The sequence below is a fragment of the Siphateles boraxobius genome, unplaced genomic scaffold (genome assembly GCF_051911475.1).
Source record: "Siphateles boraxobius isolate OS27281-9 unplaced genomic scaffold, OSU_SipBor_1 68, whole genome shotgun sequence".
In the NCBI taxonomy this organism is placed as follows: Eukaryota; Metazoa; Chordata; class Actinopteri; order Cypriniformes; family Leuciscidae; genus Siphateles; species Siphateles boraxobius.
Window position 1 is genome coordinate 15,429,267 of NW_027509195.1, and position 27,208 is coordinate 15,456,474.

Consider the following 27,208-nt stretch of genomic DNA (forward strand, 5'->3'; position numbering starts at 1 on the left):
TTAAGAAAATTTTACTTATATAGGTTGGGCTTGTAATGATTTTTGATGTGATATTAAAATAAAAAATTGTGAAATTTTAATGCCATATAAAATGGTGGCATTGTAAAAACCTTATTCCCAGAAAATAAATAACCATTAACATATCGCTCAACAATGTTTTTTCACTCTATATGGACTTAAAGTTCCTTTAGAAACAACAATGTTCTATTGCTGTAACTTATTTTTTGTTCACATTTGAAAGACCTCAACATTTTTGCAGGATTGATTAGGATATTTTGTCTTTTCTGACGTGTGATTTTGTGCAGAGCCGCATGAGATTTGTGACGAGGAGAATTTCTCTAACGTAGTGTGGAAGAAAACACCTTCAGGGGACACGGCGGCTGTCCGCTGCCCTCCGAATGCTGTAGGTAAGACATGACTCATGCAAACACAAATAATAGCTTACTACTGTCCCTTAATGTTGTAGACAGACATTTTTAAGCCCACGGACAGCTCCAGAAGCTGGGACAAGGAAACAAGCAAAACTACATGTAGCATACAGTATTTAACCAATCCTTGTTCAAGATCGGATAATGGCAAACCATTTCTGTGATTCAGGGTTAATTCTTCGGCGATGTTCATTGGACGATGAGGGCATTGCATACTGGGAGAACCCGACTTACATGAAGTGTGTCTCAAATGATTACCGAAGTATCCAAACACTGGTTGGTGATCTCCAAACTAAACCCTAGCTAGGCTAACACCAGAAGTGTCTCCAAAGCTAAGGTTGGATTTGTTCCTTCTCCAGACCAGAGATCACCTTTCCAAGGCTCAACGAGGGCTTGTGGGCGACGGGGTCTCTGAAGTCATGACAAAGCTGAGGGTGACGTCCAGTGATGGAACAAGCTACAGTGGAGACCTTCTGGCTATCATAGATGTACTGAAAAACATGACGGAGATATTTAGGAGGTCCTACTACAGCCCCAGTAATACAGACATGAGGGTTAGTGGAGCGTTATTTGCTTAGTTCCAAATAAAGGACCATTTTGATTCATATTGCCCCTGAATGTTTCTTTCATGTGGTTTTGTTCACAGAATTTTGTGCAGTCAGTGAGTAACTTACTGATGGAGGAAAACAGGGACAGGTGGGAGGAAGCACAACTGGTGAGTCAGCCTTCATTGTCTTTCCTCTCTATCTCCATGTCTCTGTCATTCATTCATTCATTCATTCATTCATTCATTCATTTTTTCACTAACTCAATCATCATTCACTCATTCTGTCTTTCTAATGTTGGTATCGTCTCACTCTCTTTCACTTAGTAATTATGCGAGTTTCAGCTGGTTCTAAAGGTGATTAATTGGCTAATTCTCTTCACTGCACATCTTTCTTTCAGCTGTTTGTCTCCTGCTGTTTAGTTAGATCATTAGTTAGTTTACAATTTATGTCTTAACGCAAGCTTCAGTTTACATTCTGAAGGAAGGATATCATTAGGCTTGTAGAGCGGCAAAACTGCATGATTATGATGTTATTTTTAGAAAAATTTATAATTACTTTTTTCAAAAATATTTAAAAAGAACTTACAGAATCTCACAGTGAAAGAAGAGCTAACAAACATTTTAACACATTCCTTTCTGACAGCTGGGGCCCAATGTTAAGGAGCTTTTTCGCCTAGTGGAGGACTTTGTGGACGTCATCAGTCTCCGCATGAAGGACTTCCAGGATACTTATGAGGTCACCGACAATCTGGGTTAGTTTCCGCTGATTTAGACCTCGGTTTACACCCCTGCAATAATGTCAGAGGATGGTGGTCATGTACTTTAGGGGTTGAATATGTATGCTAGCCGCCTAGAAGTTGCAGCTACAAACCCAAGAAAAAACAGGAGATTTGCATGAGGCAAATTAAAAGTATACAAAGGTACAACGTTTAACATCATTATATGCTTTTGATGGTACTGAAATAGATGACCAATTGATATCCCTCAACACTATTACTGACATACACCTTGAACAGTTTCACACTTATCTGAAAGCAGTGATACACAATAACTATGTGTAGATCTAGACATTTCTGTAGCTTTCGAATCACACTCTAAACCATGCACATCTCTCCTGCACAAGGAAGACTCTGGTTTACTCAGCCCCCAGGTTCGTAAGAACAGAGGGAAGATGAACTGCCATGGTCATACGTCGTGGGCCGCAGCTGGTAGAGTTTAAAAGGAGGTGTGAGGGGCGGTATTAGGTTCTGTTTACCTTTGAATCACTGATTTGCCTATGAGCTCTGATTCTCCCATAGTGCCAACACCTGTGCTACAGCAATGACCTATCAGTCCCACACATAGCTTTAAGGCACAAAGACATCTATAACAGCACACATTCATCAACAGACTGGAAATAGAACTGCATCATGAGGGATAGTTCGTAACAGTTAGCGCACACACCCATTGAGGCGTGGTTCTAGTGTGGGAGGGCAAGTTCAATTCATTTTCACTCTTATTTGCAAAACAATTAATGTCTCTTCTTTACTCCACACAAAACAAATTGATGGTTTTTCAGAGCTAAGGCCAAGCGGATATGTTCTAGATAGAATATAAATTAAAAGTTTGGGGTCAATATGATTTTTTTAATGGTTTTCTAAGAAGTTTCTGGTGCAAGAACCAACATAGGTTCTAGTGTGACCTGCACATCAAGACAATCTCATTAAAATATGTATCTGTCAATAAAAATATCGAAAAAATGTCACGTTCAACATGTCATTATATCAGCCCGGTATCTTGTTAACACAACTTCTGAGACTTATAATTGATTAGTTGATTACTTGCTTGTTTGGTTAGTTGAGAAGTCATGAAACACAAGCAAAGCTAATTTCTGAGAGGATCAGTCGTAAAACCATTTGTATGTAAATTATTCCATTACATTGAATGTAATAACTTTCAATGTATAATAAACAATTGTTCAACCATAAAGTACAAATGGCTTTATGAAACATTTATTTCACAGATTTGTTTTTTTAGTTTCAAAAATAAATAAATAAATGAGTTTTTAAATGGGTATTGTAAATTCTTTCTGTGAAATGTGGTCAGTGCGATATGGCACAGATAATATGGCTGGCAGAAGAAGGCTGAGATCATAAGAGAATGAAAGAGTTTGAGCCGAGAGAGTTTGTATGGCGGAGTCGTCTGACAGCATGACACTTTCTCTATTTGAGATGTGATCGCTGTGCAGTGAGTCAGGATATTGGTGTTGCCATGGATCTTACAGTTCCCTCTGGATTCTCCCTCTAGTGTTGAGTATTCACAAGAGGCCTGTCGCGGGAAATGCAGATATCACTTTCCCAATGAAAGGATGGAGGGGGATGGTGGACTGGGCTCGCAACTCTGAGGACAAAGTCAGAGTGGCTAAAAACATCCTGGTCACTGGAAATCCAGGTACGAAACACACGATCTTACACGACTGCACACACAAATGCTTGTAAGCACAGTCGTCTAATGGTACGTACACATACTACAGATACAGTGAGCCTAGGAGCTCATGGAAGCAGGTTTGAATCTGGCCTGCCTTTTGTGTCTTATGAAATGTCACAAAATGGGGCCTTATGAAATCCATAAAAAAATTCTGTGTTTTCCATTATTAATCGTTATCGTTTATTATTTATAAATTTTTTATTGTAACCAAGTGAAAATAAAACAATTAATCTACAATTAAAAAAAAAAATGTTTTGGTCAAATAAAAGTGCAGCCCAACAGAACTTTACTGTATAAATTAAAACTTGAATGTAAAAATCTCTTGATTATGATATTCCTTATAGTAATAATAATAATAATAATAATAATAATAATAATAATAATAATAATCTAACATCAATAATGTTATTATTACTTTTTATTATAGTTATATATTGCTATCATTATTTTTTAAGTTAAACTTTTATTTTGGTGGATTGTCATAACGATCGTTGAGTTTTAACATGCCACAAGTTTATTTAATTGTTCCAAATGAAATGGTGAAATGCTTGTTAAATTTGATCCCAAAGCAACCCTGGAGATGAAGTTCATGTGGAGTGTCCTCATATTATAGTAAGATGGCAGACACTGAAAACACCATGAGTGTCACGTGTGTTTGAGTATGTGGTAGATGCCGCTTATTCACTCAGAGACACACAGAACAATCAGATTACATATTAAAATAGCAGTCCTTTTTGCTGTTTAATAATTGCAGATGCTAGTTCCTATCACAATTTGATTCATTTTACAGTTACTTTTGATTTTGTATTCCAAAATGTGCCAAATTCTGTGACATTTCACGGTATAAAGTAAATTCCATTTTTATGCTGTTTTCCTATTCCCTTTCTTTCTTGCTGTATAATTTAATGTCTCTTCCCTGCTGTTTTTGCTTGTAAAACAGTACAAAACGGCGTTCTTTAACACATCTTTGTGTTTGTTTGTTGGTTTTTTCCTCTCCTTTGTTTGAGAGCATATAGCTGAAGGCTGTTCAATCCTCGCCATGTCCGACTTTACAGGCCATTAAAGAAGCTCCTTCCCCCCGCGAGTATTCTAATAGAGGAGTTGCTTCTTAATCAGGAGTTGGCAGGAGCCAATCAGGCACAATTAGGTTTAATTCCCCTTCCCATTGGGAGATCTGTTGCCATGCCACCAGCGGTGGATTGACAGGTCATCAGGCTTTGGACATGCTGTGATGAGCTTTTATATTAAAGATGCTTTAGAATGAGGCGAATGAGAGAGGGATTTGACAGACTGAATCCAATGAAACACATTCTCACAGAGTGATCGAAACACTTTCATCACGATCTGCTCTCATTTAGTTGGTCAAACAAGATGTCTCACTCGCTCAGTGAAGAGGTGTGTTCGTTTAGTAGGTCTAACCAATAATATGTGCCTTCACAGCCTGCACTTGAATGCTACTGGTTCTCTAGTCAGTCTATAAAGGGTAACTAAACATTAAAACAACTTTTTTTAGTTAATGATCTGTAAGAACGGAGCTTCATAAATGCTATTCATTGATATGAGTACATTTTTTGACATTTGGGTATAAAGTGTTTTAATTCTACAATATATGTTGTAAAATGTTATATATCTTATTGTCTATTTTATATATATATATATATATATATATAGTCATTGTTTCATTTTTAAAAAATGTTTCAACCTCCTAATGTTTAATCTAATTGTTATAAATGGAGCTTCCGGTGAAAACATCAACATCCAATCGGGGCCGGATATAGGCATGGGCAAGAAGGGGCAATGCCCCCCCCAAATGCCGTGACTGCCCCCCCCCATAACAAAACCCCCCCAAACGTGATGGCATGCAAAGATCCCAAATATAAAAAATATTTCAAGAAAAATGGTCAGAGTGAGCGCTCTCTGCTCTCTACCATTTGCACATACCTACATAGGTATAAGAATGCCTTTCCTCAGCTCCATCGCATGTATGTGACCTCACTTGTGATTGGAATATCATCTGCATCAAGCGAGAGCTCTTTCTCCACTTTGTCTCGTGTTCTTACCCCTTTCCGCCGCACCATGCTACATGAGAGAAAAATAAATTTAGTTATTCTGGCTCACGAGAAGGCCATAACAACAGGTCTAGATATGGACGCATTTGTTAGGACTTTTGCACAGAAAAGCAGACGACTGATGCGATAATGACTGACATAAGCCATGATGTGTACAGAGCTAAAGAAATGAAAACAAAAAAAAACCCAAAAAAGAAATAAAAAGGATAGAAATAAAAAACGAAAGGACAGACAAGACAGACAGACAGATTAAAAAAAAAAAAAGAAGATAAATGCAGCTTCAACAGGGCACAAGCCAGTGTCCTATTTGTGCCGGTCCCTAGCCCGGGTAAATGCAGAGGGTAGTGTCAGGATGGGCATCCAACATAAAACCTATAAGACAAATCAAATGCTGATAGCTGATAGATTTGAGCTGATAGATTAGAGCTGGTATAGGATATAGGATTTTTTCTTTTCACAATATATTTTTTTCATTTCTGGCCATATCGATATATATCACAATATAAATCAAATAACTATATTTGTCAAATTTAAATGTTCCGTTAAATGACTTGCCCCCCCCCCCTGATATTCTACCTGCACCCCCTAGTGGGGCTGGCTGAATCCGGCCCTGCATCCAATCATCAACCAAACCAACCAAGTCCACGCCCTACATTTTCACTTTAAAAAAAAAAAAATTATAATCTGTTACACTCAGATGTACACCACAATATGGAAGAAAATATACAACTTGATACAACTTAAAAATTTAGTTACTCAGGTAAATCTAATTCATCTAAATTGTTAATTGTTGTTGTTAATATAAGTCATGTCAACTAAATTAAGTAACGTTCTTGTGTGGACGTAAAATATTATGTAAAACAATTCTAAGTTGTAAATAAAGCAATTATTATTGAAATACATTTGAAAAGAAAATAATAATTTTAGTCTTTTTTTACTCAGTGTTCATTCCTCTAGTACTGTAATACGTAAATGCCCCCCTCGGGTCTCATCTGTTCCCATTATTGTGGCTTTGGCATATTAGTCGGAGGGGAAGAGGGGTGGGCAAGCAAAAACTCAATTACCCTGTGGGAGCTCAAAACTGTCATGCCCCCAGCCCCTGTCCCATTCCATCAGTCTGTGTTCTTGCCCATGGGACCTCAGCTGCAGCCCTGGAGCTGTGGCCTCTGTCTGCCGCCTGGCACCACAGACTGGCTCTCTTTCTCCCCCCTACAACGCATGCCAGCCTTCCACATGTTTTGGCATGAGCTGTAGCAGTGTACAGTTGCTTGAAGACCAGATGGACCAGATGTGTGTGTGTGTGTGTGTGTGTGTGTGTGTGTGTGTGTGTGTGTGTGTGTGTGTGTGTGTGTGTGTGTGTGTGTGTGTGTGTGTGTGTGTGTGTGTGTGTGTGTGTGTGTGTGTGTGTGTGTGTGTGTGTGTGTGTGTGTGAGTGAGTGTGTGTGTGTGTGTGTGTGTTTTGTTTCAGGAGGTTCTACTGTGTGCTGTTCTCTGACAGTGATGCAGTGTGAGTGTGACAGAGGCTGGACCGCTGCCCTTTACCCTCACACTTGCCTTTTTAACTGCATCAGTCTCTTCATTAGCACAGGGAATATAACCTTGTCATTACGATACAACCATGATTTGCTATGTATAAATTGCATTTCAAAAGTTTAGGTATGGCTTTGTTCTGAATTACCCATCCTTTCCATGAGCTCCATGAAAGCTAGTCAGGGAACCGCAGCAGCTTCTGAGGACAATCTCCCATTTTAAACTGGGAAAGCAGCAAAAATCCCCCTTGAGAACAGAGCATGCATCAATGAAAACAGAATGACATTGATTAAGTTAAACAGAGTTAAAGGAGGAGCTAGGGGAGGAGGTGGGTTGCAAGCAATGCTGTGGAAGCAGCCAAGCAGGCAGACTGAGAAAGCATTTAAGGCAGCCTGTTTGAAAGGAACCAATGAGTGCTTAGGAATCGGATCAGCTGATAATTCTGGTACGCCGATGGTATTCCGATGTACGCTATATTTATCGTAAAAACAGTAATATTGTGAAATATTGCAATTCAAAACGTCTCAGTTACGTATGTAACCCTCGTTCCCTGAGTAGGGAACGGAGACGTTACGTCGGATGACAACGAATGGGGTTTCGCTTAGAAAGCCTATCAAATTCGAGTATTACAAAACGAGCCAATGGCAAAGAAATGCCATGGGTCTGCGGAATTTGCATAGCATAACTCCGCCCCACCTCGTGGGTATAAAACGAGGAAGCCGGCAACATGCAGATATGTTTCTTTGCTGAGGAGCCAAGACTGAGCTCAGGCGATCCCCGCGGTACAGCGGAAAGTGCTAGGCAGACGTAACGAGTTACGTCGGATGACGACGAATGGGGTTACCAGTCTAATCACGCCACCTTCTCGGCTGTCTTCCAGTCCCCTGCGTAAATCTGAGATCCTTGTCATGAGACTGGAACGGGCGAATGTGTTAGGTGTCGCCCAGCCTGCAGCTCTGCAGATGTCTGTTAGCGAGGCGCCATGCGCTAGAGCCCAAGAGGATGCCACACTCCGGGTGGAGTGGGCAGTCACACCAAGGGGGCACGGTCGACCTTGCTGCTGGTATGCCAAAGCAATGGCGTCCACTATCCAGTGAGACAACCTTTGCTTGGAGAGAGCCTTTCCCTTCAGCTTCCCACCATAACAGACAAAGAGCTGGTCTGAGGTCCTGAAACTCTGCGTCCTGTCTACATAGGCGCGGAGAGCGCGTACTGGACAGAGCAGTGCCAAGGCTGGGTCTGCCTCCTCCAGGGGCAGCGCTTGCAGGTTCACCACCTGGTCCCGGAAGGGAGTGTTAGGAACCTTGGGCACATATCCGAGCCGGGGTCTCAGGATCACGTGAGAGTAAGCCGGCCCGAATTCCAGGCACAATTCGTCAATGGAGAATGCGTGCAGGTCCCATACCCTCTTGATGGAGGCCAATGCAACCAGGAGCGCTGTCTCCATAGACAGGAACTTAAGCTCCACTGACTGCAAAGGCTCAAAGGGAGCACTCTGCAGGGCAGTTAGAACCACTGAGAGGTCCCAAGAGGGAACGAGAGGAGGACGAGGAGGATTCAGTCTCCTCGCTCCTCTCAGGAACCTGACGATCAGGTCGTGCTTCCCAACAGACTTACCTTCGACCGGATCATGGTGTGCGGCAATAGCGGCAACATAGACTTTCAGGGTGGAGGGACACAGCCTTCGCTCCAACCTATCTTGAAGGAAGGAAAGCACGACACTAATCGAACATCTCCGGGGGTCTTCTCGGTGAGAAGAGCACCAGTTGACGAAGAGGTTCCACTTCAACGCATAGACGTGTGTAGTGGACAACGCTCTAGCGGAAGTGATGGAATCCGCCACCGCTGGTGGTAGGGTACTCAAACCTGCCTCGTCCCGTCCAGGAGCCACACGTGGAGGTTCCAAAGATCGGGACGAGGGTGCCATAGGGTGCCCCGTCCCTGAGAAAGGAGGTCCTTCCTCAGGGGAATCGGCCAAGGAGGTGCTGTCGTGAGGAGTACTAGTTCGGAGAACCAGGTCCGGGCGGGCCAGTACGGCGCGACCAGAATGACCTGCTCCTCGTCCTCCCTGACCTTGCACAGGGTCTGCGCAAGAAGGCTCACTGGGGGAAATGCATATTTGCGGCCCCGCGGCCAGCTGTGCGCCAGTGCATCCGTGCCGAGCGTGCCCTCGGTCAGGGAAAAAAACAGGGCACAATGGGTCGAGTCGTGAGAGGCAAACAGATCTATCTGTGCGTCCCCGAACTGGTCCCAAATCAGCTGAACCGACTGGGGATGGAGTCGCCAATCTCCCGGGAGGGGCTGAAGCCGTGAGAGCTCGTCGGCTGCACAGTTCAGGGCTCCGGGGATATAAATGGCATGAAGCGACCTCAGATGCTTCTGACTACATATGAGGAGCTGGCGGGCGAGTTGCGACATACGGCGGGAGCGTAGACCACCTTGATGGTTGATGTATGCTGCAGTGGCGGTACTATCTGAACGGACTAGTACGTGTTGGTTCTTGAGCACGGCCCGGAAGCGGCGCAAAGCAAGACGTATAGCCAGCAACTTGAGAAAATTGACATGCCAGAGGCGTCGGGGTCCTGTCCAGGAGCCCGCGGCAGCACGTCCATTGCACATGGCACCCCAGCCCGTGGAGGAGGCATCTGTCGTTACAACAACGTGCCGCGAAGCTCGTTCCAGGGGCACTCCGGCCCGTAGAAAACTGAGGTTCGACCACGGGGTGAAGGTCTGACGGCAGGTCGAAGTAACTGTTACTCGGAGGGTGCCGTGTTGCCATGCCCACCTCGGGACTCGGTTGCGAAACCAAAGCTGAAGCGGTCTCATATGAAGCAATCCGAGCGGCGTTGCCGCGGCTGCTGATGCCATATGCCCCAGGAGCCTCTGCAAAAGTTTCAGTGGAACTGCACTCTTGACCTCGAACTGTCTCAGGCAAGTCAGCAGTGACTGCGCGCGCTCACTCGTAAGCTGCGCGGACATGTCGACCGAGTCGATATCCATACCGAGAAAAGAGATCCTGTTCACGGGGCAAAGTTTGCTCTTTTCCCAGTTGACCCGAAAGCCCAGACGAGCTAGGTGCTGGAGCACTAGGTCCCTGTGTTCGCAAGCCTGGTCTCGAGAGTGAGCTAGGATCAACCAGTCGTCGATATAGTTCAGGATGCGAACCCCGTGTTCCCGAAGGGGAACAAGGGCTGCCTCGACGACCTTCGTGAAGACGCGAGGGGACAGGGCTAGCCCGAAAGGGAGAACCGCGTACTGGTATGCCTGCCCCTCGAAAGCAAACTGTAGGAACGGTCTGTGTTGAGGGAGAATTGAGACATGGAAGTAGGCGTCCTTCAGGTCGATTGCTGCAAACCAATCCTGGGGCCGCACACATTCGAAAATGCGTTTGGCAGTGAGCATCTTGAACGGCAGCCTGTGAAGGGAACGGTTCAGCACGCGCAGGTCCAGGATTGGCCGTGACCCACCGGTTTTCTTTGGGACAATGAAGTACGGGCTGTAGAAGCCGGTCCTCATCTCGGCCGAAGGGACGGTCTCGATCGCACCCTTCGGCAGCAGGGTAGCAATCTCTGCTCTCATGATAGGGGCGTTGCCACCGACCAAAGTGGAGCGGACTCCCCTGAAGCGGGGAGGAGACCGCGCGAACTGAATCGCATAGCCGAGCCTGATCGTCCACGCGACGCAGCGGGACAGGTGGGGAAGATCTAGCCAGGCTCCCAGGAACTGTACCAGCGGGGTCATGCAGCAGGGCGGAATGACTGGCCCAGACGTGGACGGCATAGCGGCCCGGTGTGGGGGCACAGTCAGTAGCCGCGCCCGGACATAGGAGACCAGGGAAGGAAGAACGTTCCACGGGGGTCTGCTCTGCCAGGGGGCTGGCGACAGAGGCGGATGAGAGCGGCACGGTCCGGGGACGGCGCGCACTGTCAACCGGCTCTGGGACAGAGGAGGACGAGGGGTGCACGGCTCGGGGGCGGCGCACCGTGTCGTCCGAGAACTCTGTGTGCTCAGAGATGGAAATGTCACTTCTTTCTTTAACCACATTAGGGTGCTGCCCACCCGTGGGTGAGCAGCGGGGAGTGGAGAACAAAATATTTTCCCCCGGCCCTCCACCGGGGGAAGGAGTGGTCCTGCTACCATCTCGTGTGAAGTAACTTTCAACATCCCTGAGCAGCCCGTCTCAGGAGCGCCGCTTGGCCCGGCGTTTAGCGGGGGGCGGGGCTGGAGAGGGCTGGGGCGCCTTCTTACGGCTTCCTCCGCGACCGGGCCCGGGTGGAGGCTGCTGCTTGGGCCGGGCGGGAGGGGCGGGAGCCGCAGGAGGTTGCCCTCGGCGGCGAACAGACCGAGCGTTCTGCCCGGTCGGCTGGGTGGAGGCAGCAGCGGGCCGTCGGGGCCAAATATGCTTAATAGCCCCAGTCTGTTTCTGGGTGGTGGAGAACTGTTGGGCGAAATCCTCCACCGCACCGCTGAAGAGGCCGGCCTGGGACATGGGGGTGTCGAGCAGGCGGGACCGCTCAGCATCCCGCATGTCAGCCAGGTTCAGCCATAGATGTCTCTCCTGGACCACAGCTGTGGACATCACCAGACCCAGGGAGCGTGCTCAAACGACGGTCCCGCGGGAATCCCCTGAACGCTCGCAGGTTGCAACACTGGTGAAGGTGCTGTGGGGCACGGAAAAATAGTCGGCGCTTTGTTCCACACAGTCACCCTATGATCACCCTGGCCACCAGCCGAAGTAGAGCCTCTCGAGGAGGTGCTTGATCGGGGTGTGGATGAGGGGACTCTCACTCTTGCGAGATCATTGAGTCTCGATCTAAGTGTTGCGATGGTCATGTTCCCACAGAGAGAACATGACTCATCCACGAGCGCTGCTCTAGCGTGATTAATGCCCAAACACACTAGACAGCGCTCGTGCCCATCAGAGTCAGACACAAGCCGACCGCAACCAGAAGTGCACGGGCGAGGCATCTTTAAAAAGACGTGCCGCGTGCAAGCTCTTTTTGTGAGAGAAACTCAGTGCTGAAGCGCCCGCTGAGAACACACTCACTGGCAAACCACGCTCAGATAGGCAGGAAGTGTGCACTCGCCGGGAGATCGCCGTCACACCAACACTGGAGAGTTGCTCGTCTCGTAAGAAGCTGAAAATCAGAGATAGCTTAGGGAGTGAAGAATTACACTTGGCTCCGAAGCAAAAAAACATATCTGCATGTTGCCGGCTTCCTCCTTTTATACCCACGAGGTGGGCCGGAGTTACGCTATGCAAATTCCGCAGACCCATGGCATTTCTTTGCCTTTGGATCGTTTTGTAATACTCGAAGTTGATAGGCTTTCTAAGCGAAACCCCATTCGTCGTCATCCGACGAAACTCGGAGTGACAACGAAAGGGAACAACTTCATTATTTTATATTATATTTTAAAATGTAACGTATCCATGTGATTTCATGTCACAGGCACTGAGTGGAAGGTGGGCAGGATCTAGGTGCAGCAGCTACTTTAATTAGAATTAAACCTTTCAAAAAATCTTTACAAAACATTGAGGAATCACATGGGACTTGAACAGAACAACCAACTTAGTAATGACAATAGCAGACATCTAGACAGGACTAAACACAGGGCTTAAATACACAGCAAACAGAGGACCTAATGAGACCAATGAACAAGACACACCTGAACAGAACTAACTCGATCCGTAACCAAGGAGACAAACAGGCAAGGAGGAAGACTGAACTAATTAACAAACTGACAGAAAATGAATACAAAATCTCAAACATGACATTTCAACAATGAATTTTCGGCAGCCATTACTCCAGTCTTCAGTGTCTCGTGATCCTTCAGAAATCTATTTTTTTTCTTATTATTATTAATGTTAATAACAGATGTGCAGGTTAATATTTTTGTTAAAACTGAGATACATTTTTTTTTCAAGAAATAGAAATGTTTTGTAGCCTACAATATAAATGACTTTACTGTTAATCAATTAAATGCACCCTTGCTGAATACTAGTAGTTTCCATCCATTCATTCATTCATTCATTCAATCATTCATCCAAGTTAAATAGAGATTTAAAATGTTGATTAAAGTGGATTCTATCCACATTTGTGTGTGTGATTTGCACACATATGTTAATTGCTTAGTCATGTTGGCCAACTCATACGGTAAGGAGTTGGAGGCAACCATGCAATCTCAGCTATACAGTCCTGCAGTTACATTACAGGCCTCTAAATGAAGGGTTTGATAACACAAATCAAGGATATATCTCAATGACCTCATTTTTTAATAGCATTTCTTTCCCAAATCCGTATGTGTTATAGATGAAGACGACGCATCAGCATTTGTGACTGGCATCGTACTGTACAGAAACTTGGGCAGTATTCTCTCTCTACAGAGGTGAGACTTTGTGCATTTCAAACTGGATTATCTAATTTTACATAAATTGGTAGCACACAAAGTAAGACTGCCTTTTTGATTATTGTTGGTTTACTCTAGGCTGCATATGCTTTAGCTGCACCATGCTATTAGTTGTTGTTTTTTTCTAGTTCTAGCATTATTTAAGCTAAAGTAGCAACAATTTTAATTGTCAGATTTTATTATCTTGACATTCATTGTTAGAGCTTTTATTTTTTCCACAATTCAAGCAGATAGAACCTATACTTGTTTGCCTATCAAGTGAACTGAATTTTTCAAAAATGATCATACTCACCCTTGTGTCGCTCCAAACATTCATGACTTTCTGTCTTCTACAGGACACAGAAGAAGAAATTTTAAATAATGTTTTTTTCTTTACTATTTGTTTTTCTTGAATATTTTAAAGAATGCACAATTTTCATGGTAGGGTGAATTATTATTCCTTTAAAGGGACTTTACACAAAGTGTCTCTTTTCATAAAAACACACACTTTGCCTTGTAATATTATTATAGCCTTTCTGAATAGTTGAAAAATGTCTACATTTATTTAAATGTCTTTAAAATTCAATTTTTATACTTCATTTTCAATCTAAACTGACTGCAGTCCTCATTTCTTGAAATGTGATTTTGAAACAGATATCTTGTGACACAAACACTTTTAGTTTTTTTGTATGGATGAAAACATGTATGACTGTAGTATATGGATAAATGTGTATATGCTGTTATTAGCTAATGGCATGCACATTTACAACATCACAAAGTGAGACAGGGCACAGTGAAGAGTCTCATGTGTCACATGGGAAAGTGGCAGCTTCTCTGAAGGCCATGACCTCCACTCTTCTTCCACCACTGTTTTTTGCAGTCCTCCTCATGATTTCTATCATCCTTCTTTTATTTTCACAGAAATAGCACAGTGCTGAACTCCAGGATGATCTCTGTGACAATCAAACCCACTCCCAATACTCTATCAACTCCTCTAGAGATTGAGTTCTCACACCTATACAATGTAAGTCAGCCTGCCCTTTAAACCCATATGTTGCACCCAACAGGATAGTCTTCCAATAATATTCAAACTAGACTAGACTAGACTAGACTAGACTAGACTAGACTAGACTAGAAAACTGTCACTCTGATGCATTAAAATTAATTACTTTTTAATTTTATTTTTTGTGTGAATCTTCACATAGAGAGATTCTTCCCTCACAAACTGTAGGATGATTTTAAAAATGCTTCATTAAAAACATTAATTTTAGGTTTAAAGGTTAGATTATTATAGCTTTAACTTATTTTATTTTATTACACATTTTTAATCGTGTTTAGCCATTTACCAGAATTCCACTATTTTGGGAAAAGACAATTATTTTTAATTATGTTTTAATTATTTGTATTTAGGTTTGGTTTATGTATAGAAAATGTTTAAAATCACTGCCCTCAATACTGCTGTCATTATCATTCTGCTAAGCTTTCCTTTTTCTTGTTAAAATTAACTTAATCGACAAATTCAAGGCTCCAACGTTTTTGCCAAAAAAAAGAAAAAAGATTACCATCACATATCATTGGCATCACACACAGCATCAAAAAGTCCACTTGAAAGCTGACGGCAATGATCAGATCTTTATCGCAGGACATGTAAAAATTGTTTTAAATGAGAAATGTTTTGAAGAAGTTTCATATTTTAAGATTTCAGGTGGTCAAAAGTGGAGAAGTTGAAGTATAGTTGAACTATGTATAAGTTGAAGAATCACCAATACATATTTGCAAGGCAAAATCACAAGGTGACATTCTTCTCTCTCTCGCCCTCTTTCTCTCTCCACAGGGTACCACAAACCAAACCTGCATTTCCTGGGATGAGAATGACAGGTGAGAACACGGCTATTGATTTAATTCTGTCGCAGTAGGTGTATTTCCCTTTAGGAAGGGTGTGTTGATAAAGGGTTAGAGACAACGTGCTGTTGAAGAATGTTAAAATGTTGATGGAACGTTGGTGACGGGATTCTGATGACCCGGCTTTGACGCCACTTTGACACCGGATGATTGTGGCACGCAACGCTCCTTCTGTACTTCAACATCAGCAGTGGCGCCTCCAGAAATTTTTCATAGGGGTGGCCAGATGGGGCCACTTAAAATCTTGGGGTGGCACACCAAAACTATAAACCATAATTTCAGAATTTTATTCTACTGTTGTAGCAAACCGGCCTGTAGAAAACTATCAGAAAAACTTAAGGAAACTCCTACTGATATACTTTGGTTTATTGTGTTATATTTAATGTTACTAATGATATTGGTAGGGCCCTACTAATATATATTATATTATATATAATGATATATATTATACAGATATGATATATATATATATATATATATATATATATATATATATATATATATATATAAGGGCCCTCGCCCCGCGGCATATTTCAAGATACTTACATAATTGTGATGAATTTAATCCTTTTTAAGTTGTTATTTTGCAGTGTAAGATTACAGTTAACACCTTTAAATATTACATAAATGTATTATGAATTTTTAATAAACTTAATGAGTGTATAAATCAGCAGCAAAAAGTAATTCTTGAAAAAATGTGCACAGTAATTTTATAAAATCTAAATATGTTAATAGAAACAAATTACTATTAGTTCTCTTATAAAATTCAATCAGGCAATCATACATTTCACAATTTTATATTTATATATTAATGTCAAGAATTCAGAAGTGCATATATACCCTACAGCTACACTACAAAGAAATAATATACAATTAAATTATGCTTATTTTAAATGTATTGAGCAGGCTAGGTATAACAAAATATATTGGCTTTTAATAATATTTCAGTGCGCAAACCCATGATAACATGAAAAACAGCACGCACACAGCGTGTATGCGCATCGCGGGATTCGCGGGTGCAAAATGATGTGCTCAAAGCAACATGGAGTCACCGTGTGCAGCGCTGCGCTGTATCAATAAATATTGATACAGCTTAAGGGTTTTAATGACTCACTACCAGTGTTGGGAAAGTTCAATTTCTACATGAACTAGTTAAAGTTCAGTTCACAAATTTTAAAACGAACTAGTTCAGTTCAGTTCATACTTTAAAATTTTTAACTAGTTCATTAGTTCTTTTTTTCCATATGTTGCTGCGAGCTATTATTTTTCAAAATGATTGCCACAACCCATGAATTAGAGATAGCAATTATTTTATCGGTGGGCAAAGTTTGAACAGAAATGTAAGATTTTTCCCATCCTCACCGACCTTGTCATAAAACCCGTTTAAATGATCAAACGATCCTCCTTGCTGCATTTTGTGTTGATGACGCATGCGGCCTTGCGACGCTGGCGGCTGGTGTTGCCAGATTGGGTGTTTTTTCCGCTACATATTAAGGCCTGTTTACGGTGTGTTTAAGCCGGGGTTTCGCCTGGAAGGCTCTATAGAAATCTGGCACCCTAATGTATGAAGTTAAACTGTGCGCGCGCTGTTCACAGACACCAGAATGAACGAGTTCACAGTAACGTTCATCAGGCAGTAATACAGTATGTGCAGTTCACGTTCACCCAAAATATGAACGAGTTCATGAACTATCGTTCAATGAACGCGTTCAGGCACAACACTGCTCACTACCGTGTGCCGTTTAAAAACAGCAACAAACTCCAACAAAATAAAGTAATTGTATGCAAATCTACAGCCTTTTATCTACAGATCATGCATTATAATGTGAATATATCATATTGGAGAGAGTTTTACCGTGCATCCAAGAGGCGCGCGCGCTGTTTGAATATGAATGGAGAATGATTGACAGCCGCAGAGGAGGGGAAACGAGTTTCCGTATACTTTAATGATGTAAATAGACTTCTGTCCCTCACATTAAGCTATGGAATGACTTCAGATGACTTTGTCACCCAAACTGACGTGAAAAAAGCGGGAGGCCCCGAAAAGCGCGCTGTTTGCATCCCTGCTTGTCAAAACGCGGCAAAGACACATCAAAAAGCTGCTGTAGCAGTATACTGTAACCATTTGGCACTTAAAGAGCACGTCACGACACATAATACCCCGTCTTCTTTTACTAAAGAATATTTTTGACTTATTTATGAAATGCATAACCGATGCTACTAAAATTTATACTGGCCATTGGGGTGGCCAGTGGGGTGGCAAGGAGTCGGCCAGGGGTGGCCACGGCCACCCCTGGCCACCCCCTGGTGGCGCCATTGAACATCAGCAACAATTATGGAAATCACACTTCCATTTTAAGCAGAGAAGAGCGACACAAAGCAAGCTACAGTGAAAAGCAGTTAGAAAGAGGAGAAAGAGTGAAAGAGACAAGAAGGGTCTGGCTGTAGAAATGCACTCTGCCTGTGACGTCACATGCGCTCTCTGTAAAATAACGGAAATAAGTTGCAAAGATAATGTTGTTAGCATGTTAACAAAAGGTATTTTTATGGATGTAGACATTTTATTTTTCTATTTATGTTGTCTTATTTATATATGACACAGCTAGTGTTGTTTATATGTCACAAAAAAGTGTTATGATGGGTTGGTTTAGGGGCGGGGTCAGGGGTAGGTCATTCGTATGAATTCATATGAATTTGGCAACTCGTAAAATATGTACGAATTAGCAAAAATCATATAAATTCATATGAGTGAGGTCGAATGAATTCGTACGAATTAGCCACCTCGTAAAAGACCGGGTTGTCATATCATACTGCCATGTAAAAACTATTTAAGAATAATTTAAGGCCAACTTGTGTTTTTGTTTTATTGACTTTACAATAACACAAACACTTTAACACTTTAAAAATAACACTTTACAAAACTGTTCAATTTGTTAGTGCATATGAACCAACAAGGAACAACAATTTACAGCATCTATTAATATAGGATAGTGTTCATTTATAGATATACTATTGTTCATATTAGTTAGCATAAAGTACAATTGAAAAATTTGGGGTCAGTAAGATTTTTATGAAATAAATTTATAATGCTACAATATGCACTGATAATAATAAAAGCACCGAATCAGCATATTAGAATGATTTCTTAAGGATCATGTGACACTGAAGACTGGAGTAATGATGCTGAAAATTCAGCTTTGACATCACACGAATAAATTACTTTTTGAAATATATGTATTATACTAAATATAGTTTAAAATATCTAAAACTGAAAACAGTTATTTTAAATTGTAATCATATTTCAGAATATTACTGTTTTCATATATTTTTGATCAAATAAATGCAGCCTTGAGAAAAAGAAACTTTAACATGAAAAAAAACCAGACCCCAAACTTTTAAACTGTAGTGTATGGTTATTTATACAACTTTACATGTTAAAAGTGTATTATATGTAGGAATTAATAGAGTCATGTAAATTATTGTATTATTCATTATTAATTCTGTATACTTAAAAAAAAAATAATGATAACACTGTACAATAAGGTTTAATTTGTTAACAGTAGTCATTTTATATGTAGAAATTAACATTAACCTACATTAATAAATTCTGTAAATTATTGTATTATTCATTATATAATATTTTTACTTTAACAAATTGAACCTTATTATAAAGTTTTATCATTATTGTAACAATGTTCAGGGAAGAAGGAGGCGGGAACCGGCGAACAATCAAAATCTACTTTATTTAAAATAAAACAAACAAACCAAAATACCGCCAGCAGCCCCTCGCGGACGACTGCTGGCTGCCGAAAATAAACATAACTGCCAGCAGCCCCTCGCGGACGACTGCTGGCTAAAATAAAACACAAAAACCAAACACAACTAAAACACAGGCCTGTTCCTGTTTCGATCATCAACGTCGTCGCTCCCCCCTTTATGCTTCCGCTCCTCCGTGAGAGATGCGAGACCGGTGTGCTTCACAGGTGCTGCTCATTAGCAATCGCACCACCGGCCTCGCGCTGTTCTCTCACGTCCCTCGGCCGTCCTGTTCGCCACAATTATTTTTATTATAAAGTATGTATTTCCTGACTGTGTTAAAGAAATAGCAGTTACACAGATGCAGAATTAATCAAATGTTTTCATTATATGTTCTTAAAAAAAACAATTATTCTATAAGCTGCATTCAGATCTCAGGAAGTTTGATTCACTATATAACATATAAAGGCTTATATCGTTAGGTAAAAGGATTGGCACCTGACATTCAAATGTAAATCCATCTTGTCATCTCAATAATCATCTCTGTCATCTGAATAAATGAATGCTTAGCCTGTTATCACCAACATGATTGGTTTGTCTTTACCAGTGTCGAGAAACATAACAGGTCAATCATGACAGCGTCGCTCTAAGTGCTTCAGCTGCAGAATTTACATCTGAATTATTGTCACATTCAAAATACACAGTGCAGAGTTGAAATAGAAGAATCAGTATGTATTACCATGAGAATAAGTTCAGTTTCATTTGCAAACATGAACAGAAAATAATGTTTCTCTGCAGAGAGAGCCAGCAAAAAATCAAGACTGCGTCTCTGAAGCAAGATTCTATCGAAAGAGACAAACAGACAAGCACCAGAATTATTTTGTACTTTAACAAAGAACCGTGGGTCTCCTGGTCATGCTTGTACTTTCACCCCATACACATCCATCAGCTTGTGCTCTCTTTTGTCTTATAAAACTGCGAAAGACTAGTCTGTGACCATAGCACCTACACTCTTAAAAATAAAGGTGCCAGGAAGAACCAAAAAGGGGGTTTCACAGCGATGCCATAGAAGAACCTTTTTTGGTTCCCCAAAGAACCTTTCACTGAAAGGTTCCTTGAAGAACCTATTTTTTCTTAGTGCCATAAAGAACCTTTTTCGGAACGGCAAAGAACCCTTCTCAAAGGTTCTTTAAAGAACCTATAACAGTTCTTCATGTCACTTTATTAGGTTCTTTGTAGAACCATTTATGAAAAGGTTTTTTGACACCCATAGTAAACAAACAAACAAAGAAAATGCAGGAATAAAAATTATTTTATTTTTATGGCCTATGGCCAAATGTATTCATTTCATGAATCAGACAAACATTTCATTATACATTTAATTTCAATGAAGCAGACGTTTTAATTTAAAACGTGAAGACAGCAGAAACACTAAAATAAACCAGATATCAGCAGAAAACAGACTCAACAAATAAACCAGACTCTACAATAATAAACAGTCCACTCCAAATGAAAACTGCAACTTAAAGTATTAAAGAGATAGTTGGAAGGATAGAGAGAACATGGTTAACAATGCCTGGTTTCTGTTTCGCTTATAATTAAAGGGATAGCACACCCAAAAATGAAAATAATCATCATTTACTCACCCCCAAGTTGTTCAAAACCTGCACACAATTCTTTCTTCTGTTGAACACAACAGATATTTTGAAGAATGTTGGTAACCAGACAGTTGATGGCTGCTGGTGAGTAAATGATGATAATTTTCATTTTTGGGTGAGCCATCCCTTGTAAAATCCCAATTTAAGAGAAATAGCAGAAGACAGAACTGTACTACAGGGAATTATAAACTCTCTTCACACAAATAGGGACTGGTCCACTCCTTTAAAAACAAAAGCCTCAAAAAACAACAATGTCTTTCTCAGGCACTTTGGGTAGGCGACATTATAGATTTGATACATCGAGTAGAGCAGGCAAACACCCAGGGAAACGTCAATGTCCCTCATCTTCAACCATGTCCTCTCCATCCATCCTAATGGAAACACTGCCACTGGCTAAAGGGTTCCCATTCTCGCAGTCCTTTGGGACGATGGCTGGGGTTGGGTGTGGAGGATCCTGTGAAAACAAGCACACAGTATTTTATGGTGATTTTTATATATATATATATATATATATATTTTGTTTTAATAATATTATATCTAAAAAGAGCATACTTATGGGCCTATGGTTTCAATGTACTTATTGTGTTGATGTTGTATTGTAAAACACTTTAGCTGCTATTGTGTGATTCGGCTAAGAGGTCTTTAGGAATATTAATATTAATTACAGCTGTAATTACATGCAGGTATTTTTAAAATATTGAGTACAGTGAAATCAACAAATTTTGGTATTGAGCTGAGAGGGTTGTGGTCTGTTGCTCTTTCACATATCTTTCAATGCAGGTTTATATTGTTTCAACAATTTTTGCCTGACCCCTGGGGGCTCCGTATATTTCTGATAATATTTGTGGAGAAACATTACACTGTTTTAATTCAGAATCCTAACCGTACATTGTACTAATTAAAAGAAATTTATTAAATTAGGTCAAATAAAAAAATAACACAAAAGGTCAATGAATCCGTACCAGAAGTGATAGTGCAATGTAGCAGCTAAAGAATAATCCTCCACCAAATTGCCAGTAATCAGCTGGATACTTGGGCGAATCTGAAGGGGGGAAAGAAGAAATTATTCAATGAAAAGTCCTTAAAAAGCATTTTTTTTTTTTACCATTCCTTTAAACAATCTTAAAATTGATTTAAATTGTTAAAACGTTTGCCATTATAACATTCACACAACATGAACTGAGTAATGTCATCTTTGAGACTGTTATTACATGATTAAAAATGTAAACATACACTTAAAGCATGGCAATCCCATCAGAAATGTGTATAATAGCAAAGGAAGCACACACAAAAAAAAGCCAATAGGTAACTTACACCAAAATCAAACCATCAAATAATTTTACCTGCAGCAGCATTTATCCTATTATGACACGTCTGAGGGTCTTTCCCTTAATGGTTTCCAGTGATTAAAGAAAGGACTGATGAAGGTGACATGAATCCCCTTTCAGTGCCCCACTTCAGCAGAAAAAACCAAAAAGTTACTCAGACTTTCTATCAGTAATGTTAAATGTCTTACTTTAAAGATGAAAATCATACTTAATACTATACATTAATCCCAGAGTAGGTTTTTGAACAGTGGGTAAAATTAACTTACTGTAGTTGGTGAATGGGTCTTTCTGTTGGGTGTTCTCCACCGATAAAAATCTTATTCCAATGCTTGATCTAAAAAATATAATAATAATGTAAACAAATATATTTTCAATATAGTTATCAGTGTTTGAAGAGGTTATGTAAACATACTTCTAACGAATAAATGACGTTTTTTTTACCTCTTATGCGTTTGAGTTTTAAACTAACGTTAGCTGACAACATTAAACACATAACGTTACCAACAACAAAACACAGCAATGTCAGATGGTACTAACATTACATTGAAATACGTGCTAATATCGCTACGCTAATGGTAAAGCAGTACAAAAACACACACAGAGATAACTTATTTATCTTATGAGGTTGCAGTAACGTTAAGCCTATGACCGTTACCCGTGTCCCTAAACGTTAGAAAAAATGTTTTCTTACCTGATATCGCCAGTATTCCTCTGTTCACATTCCAGCTTTGTTCTTCATTGACATATCAAAATTCGCTAAAAATGTAGGAATTCAACAGGCAGATATAAAATAATCCAGGTCTGACCGGGTAATCAACGCAAGCAGCAGCTGTTTACCGACCGAGAGTAACGGACGTATTTTCAAACTTAAAATAGGCGCGCATAGCCGCTCACATTCTCATTGGACAGTTTCCTGGAAGACAGACAGATTAACCAATCATGCTCAAAGTAAAACGGCAAAACAACCAATAACAATAGTTTGCGCGAATTAACATAGCGGTTTTATTTGCAGTCTGTATTATTATTTAATTAATTGGTCAAATTACATGACAGTGTATGAATACAAATGTAATAATGCAATGTAAACTGTTAGGCATGCAGACAAAATTGTAAATTCACACAAAATCGACATAAGGCAAAAGGTTTCTGCTGCACACTCTTGAGGCTGAAACTATTATTGTTAATTAATGATAATAATTATATTTTAACATATACATTGAAGAGCTGTTATGATCAAAAAATCATTCAATGCAAATTGCTACATGCACGTGAGCTTTTATTTTGACGGAAACTGCAGTCCAGCTTTTATTTAGGCGGAAAACAAGTTTACAAACTCATCTCATTACAGATCTAGTAAAAAAAAATGCTGTAATCATCAACTAACACTTCAAATCTTTTTGTGGCGGTCAGTGCAGAGATTGTGGCATGCCGCCACAAATAAATCATTGTATGGGACACAAATTTACTCCAACAATGTGAGGTCACATGAGACTGATGGTGAAGAACCATTTTACAATCTAAAGTACCTCTTGGCGCTACAAAGAACCTTTTGTGCAATGGAAAGGTTCCTTGGATGTAAAAGGTTCTTCATGGAACCATATACCCCAACAAAGAACCTTTGAAGAACCTTTATTTTTAAGAGTGTAATGCAGTGTAGGTGGAACATTTGCATTTAGATATACATATAGATATGTTACAGATATAAAAAGTTTTTTTTCTGCCGTTGCCTCAAGGGGAAAAAAGACAGAGAACAATAGAATTTTTAAAAAATCTGAAGGAAGTGTGAGTGCAAAACTGGTGCTGCTGTTGGTTATCAGGGTTATCGTTGCTGTGCCATTGTTAAGGTGCTTCATGTGGTTTTTAGTGGGTTGCCGTGCAGTTCAGGGTGTTCTTTGGGGTCAGTGCATTTTTTTTTACAATATTTTTATTTATTTAGCAAGGATACATACATTTTTGCTCTGTTCATCAAATAATCCTAATTATTTCTAATTTTCCACAGCTCATATTGTTTGGGTATTTTATATATACTGTAATTTCTTAGGAAAGAGTTTCTTCAGCAGAACAATCCAAAAACGCCTTAAATGACAGCATACCCCACTAAAGAGATGTACAGTTGTGGTTAGAATTTAATTCCCGTTAAAAATCAAAGATGGCGCTGCAGTGAATAAGGTCTATAGAGGGCGCAACAGGATATGGAATATTTTGCTCCGTTTTCCAACAGTTAAAATGACAAATAAATGCCTTCTCCGAGAGCGATCCACAAGTTATGTTTGATTATACCATTCTGGATGCTCAAAATTTATCAGGTGAATGCATGTTTTAAACAGCTTATTGTAAACGTAAGTTAATTAAACGCAGTTCTAAACTAATGGTCTGCTGTATTGTAACACACAAAGCAGGGAATATGAAGCTGTGAGAAATAGACTTGCCGTGTTTTCGATGGCATCACCTGTAAAAAGCTGTATAAAGTTCCTAGCTCTTGTAAAAACACTATTGTGGAGTTTTTCTTTTGCTATTTGAGCAAATTGGAATACCCAAAAAATACTGTAGGCATGTAATGTCGTCTCTCATTCACCGCTATAGATCTTATGCACAAGAGAAACACAACAAGAGCAGCGTTGGAAAGTAGTGTGTCTACATAGGTTGTATCGAATTTTACTCTACTATGACGACTACCGCTTCTGAGAAACCTGGAAATGTGAAAAGGGTCAAATTCAATCGCTCTCTCACTATCACTTATGCATTTATTATTTACTGTGCTGCTTTATCAGTATCTGATTTAGAACAAGCACAAATCTGTGAGAAATATAACGACCAAAAGACAAAAGAACTGATAAGCTGTTATGAGCGCCTCTGTCATATGCCATAGATGTGCACAAGGCAACCGCATTCCAGTCTCAGCTCAAGGTTCAGGCTTATTTGTTCATTAATGATGTCATCACGACTAGTCAACGTCGGCTCGACTTTTATCACATAAATGTCAAATCTGAAGTCGTTCAACCCATAATTTCTGAAGGATCATCTATTCTTGTACTTATAAATGGTATAGCCTATGCAATATGTAAGTCTACGGAAAATTAATTTGCCCGTTTTAACTTTCAGCTGACAAAAACATCATAAATCCAATTTCTTATTAAAGCAAAAGGCGTACCTAGCACCACTTATAACAAAAGAATAAAAAAAACATTAGTGCAGAGAAATGAGAAGACGAAAAGGAGAGACAAGGAGAAGGGTTGACAGAGAGGAAGGAGTGAGATAAAGGGAGCGAAAGAGAGAGAGGGCGAGAGACAGGAAGAGGACGGTGAAATGTAATCTGCCCGCATTGAGCGAGGCAGAGGAGTCGGGGCTGGTGTGTGTTCGGTGCAAAATTAAAATCCATCTTGGACAGCTGCTATGATTAATGAGTTCATATTTGGGAGAGAAATTGGAATGCGAGGAGGCGTCCTTGTCACCGACTGTCTTTTACTTAACAACTTTAAAGAGTGTGGGCTTTCTGTTGACTTGCACTTCAATCACACAATAGCAATACAAGCCAGGAATTTTTTTTTATTTTTTTTTGCTGGTTCATACATGATCCTTCTCATTCATACATTTATACAAAGTGGCCATACTATGCCCTTTTACAAATTATTGATTTTGATTTTGGGGTCTAATAGAATAGGTTTTCATGCTTGAATTAAAAAAAATTGCTGCAGCACCTCTCTTCCCATTCTGTCAGTAACGGACTGTTTATTATCTTTCTCTAGGAAGCCCCTCCAAAAAGCGCAATGTGCTCTGATTGGTCGGCTCGACCAGTGTGTTGTGATTGGTCAGCTGCTTTGAGCGTTTCAGAAATGTCTTGCTACTTACTGTGAGTTTTAACACACTTAACAATGCAACTCAGGCCTCGCCCTAACCCTTTCTTTTGTCTATGCCTTGGGCGGGAATTATTTAAATTAGAAATATTGTGACATGTACGCTCCTGGAAGATAGAACAAGACTACAATCAAGGTTTAATGAAGTTCAGAAACAGTGCTCGCTTATATAGAGAATATCTCACTTTGGAGTGGACTTTGTGTTTTGTAACTTTGTGGACTTTTATAATGCGACACTACAGGCAAAAATATTGATTATTATTTATTGTTTTAGCTGTTGACAGTATTTCTGATTTGTGGAGTGATACATAGTTATCCAAAATCCCCTCTGTAAAAACCTTTGACTCTAAAATATCAAAAAAATTAGATTAAAGGTAGGGTAGGCAATGTGTTTCTAAAACACTTTTTGCCAAATTTGTTTAAACTGTCTTTATATACCAATACATATCTAAAATGTAAGTACTCTGAAAAGGAGTTTATAAAAATAGAGTGTCTGTAGTCCTCTCAGGGCTGCAATAAACACAGCTCACTATTCCATTCGGACCGAGTGCTCTGATTGACTGGGCGACTGTCACTCTCCCTCGTTGCTATGACTACCAGCCCTGCACAACAGGAGCTGCCAACATGCGCGCACTCGGTTGAATCGCTCATTTTGGAAGAGGAGAGGCGCGTACAGACCGCAAGCCACGACGTCTCATAATTATGGCAGAGAAAGAGCACTCAAAAAGGTATTTTATTACCTGTGATCAGTGTTGGGGAGTAACGGAATACATGTACCGGTGTTACGTATTCAGAATACAAATTATGAGTAACTGTATGCCGTTACAGTTACAATTTAAATAGTTGGTATTTAGAATACAGTTACATTTTTGAAATTAATGGATTACATGACGATACTTCTCTGTTTCACGAGTTTATTCACTCTCTAAATAAATTAAAGCAACTCCATGCATTTCCCAGAAGCCCCAATATGAAAACGAAAAAAAGCACGGTTTGCGTGATCAGTAAAGTCACAATGGAGTCGGAAGAGGAGCAGCAGGAGCTAGAGGTAGATGGAGCCGTAACAACAGATCCAGGGAAAGAATACGTGTCTATCTTGGAAATTCAAACAGCATTTCACATTAAAGAAAGAGAAGCGAGGATCTTCCTGGGTCTTCCCGTCCAGATCCAATGCTACCACATCTTCAAATTACTAGTATTATTTGAAGTTAACATTATAAAATACGTAGACCTACACCAGAAAACTAGTTGAAGATAAATTCTTTAAAATTGGCCAATTCCGT

General features: G+C 40.5%; 1 protein-coding gene across 1 annotated transcript in view; it reads left to right on the top strand.

The window, feature by feature from the left end:
* Positions 1-27,208, top strand: part of adgrb1a (adhesion G protein-coupled receptor B1a) — a 136,653-nt gene that overhangs the window by 70,594 nt on the left and 38,851 nt on the right. Inside the window, exons 9-17 of the mRNA XM_077215039.1 lie at positions 306-407; positions 598-704; positions 788-982; positions 1,075-1,143; positions 1,619-1,727; positions 3,262-3,405; positions 13,352-13,427; positions 14,349-14,451; positions 15,262-15,305. Of these exons, the coding sequence (XP_077071154.1) occupies positions 306-407; positions 598-704; positions 788-982; positions 1,075-1,143; positions 1,619-1,727; positions 3,262-3,405; positions 13,352-13,427; positions 14,349-14,451; positions 15,262-15,305 (949 nt within the window). The remainder of the gene's footprint in view (positions 1-305; positions 408-597; positions 705-787; positions 983-1,074; positions 1,144-1,618; positions 1,728-3,261; positions 3,406-13,351; positions 13,428-14,348; positions 14,452-15,261; positions 15,306-27,208) is intronic.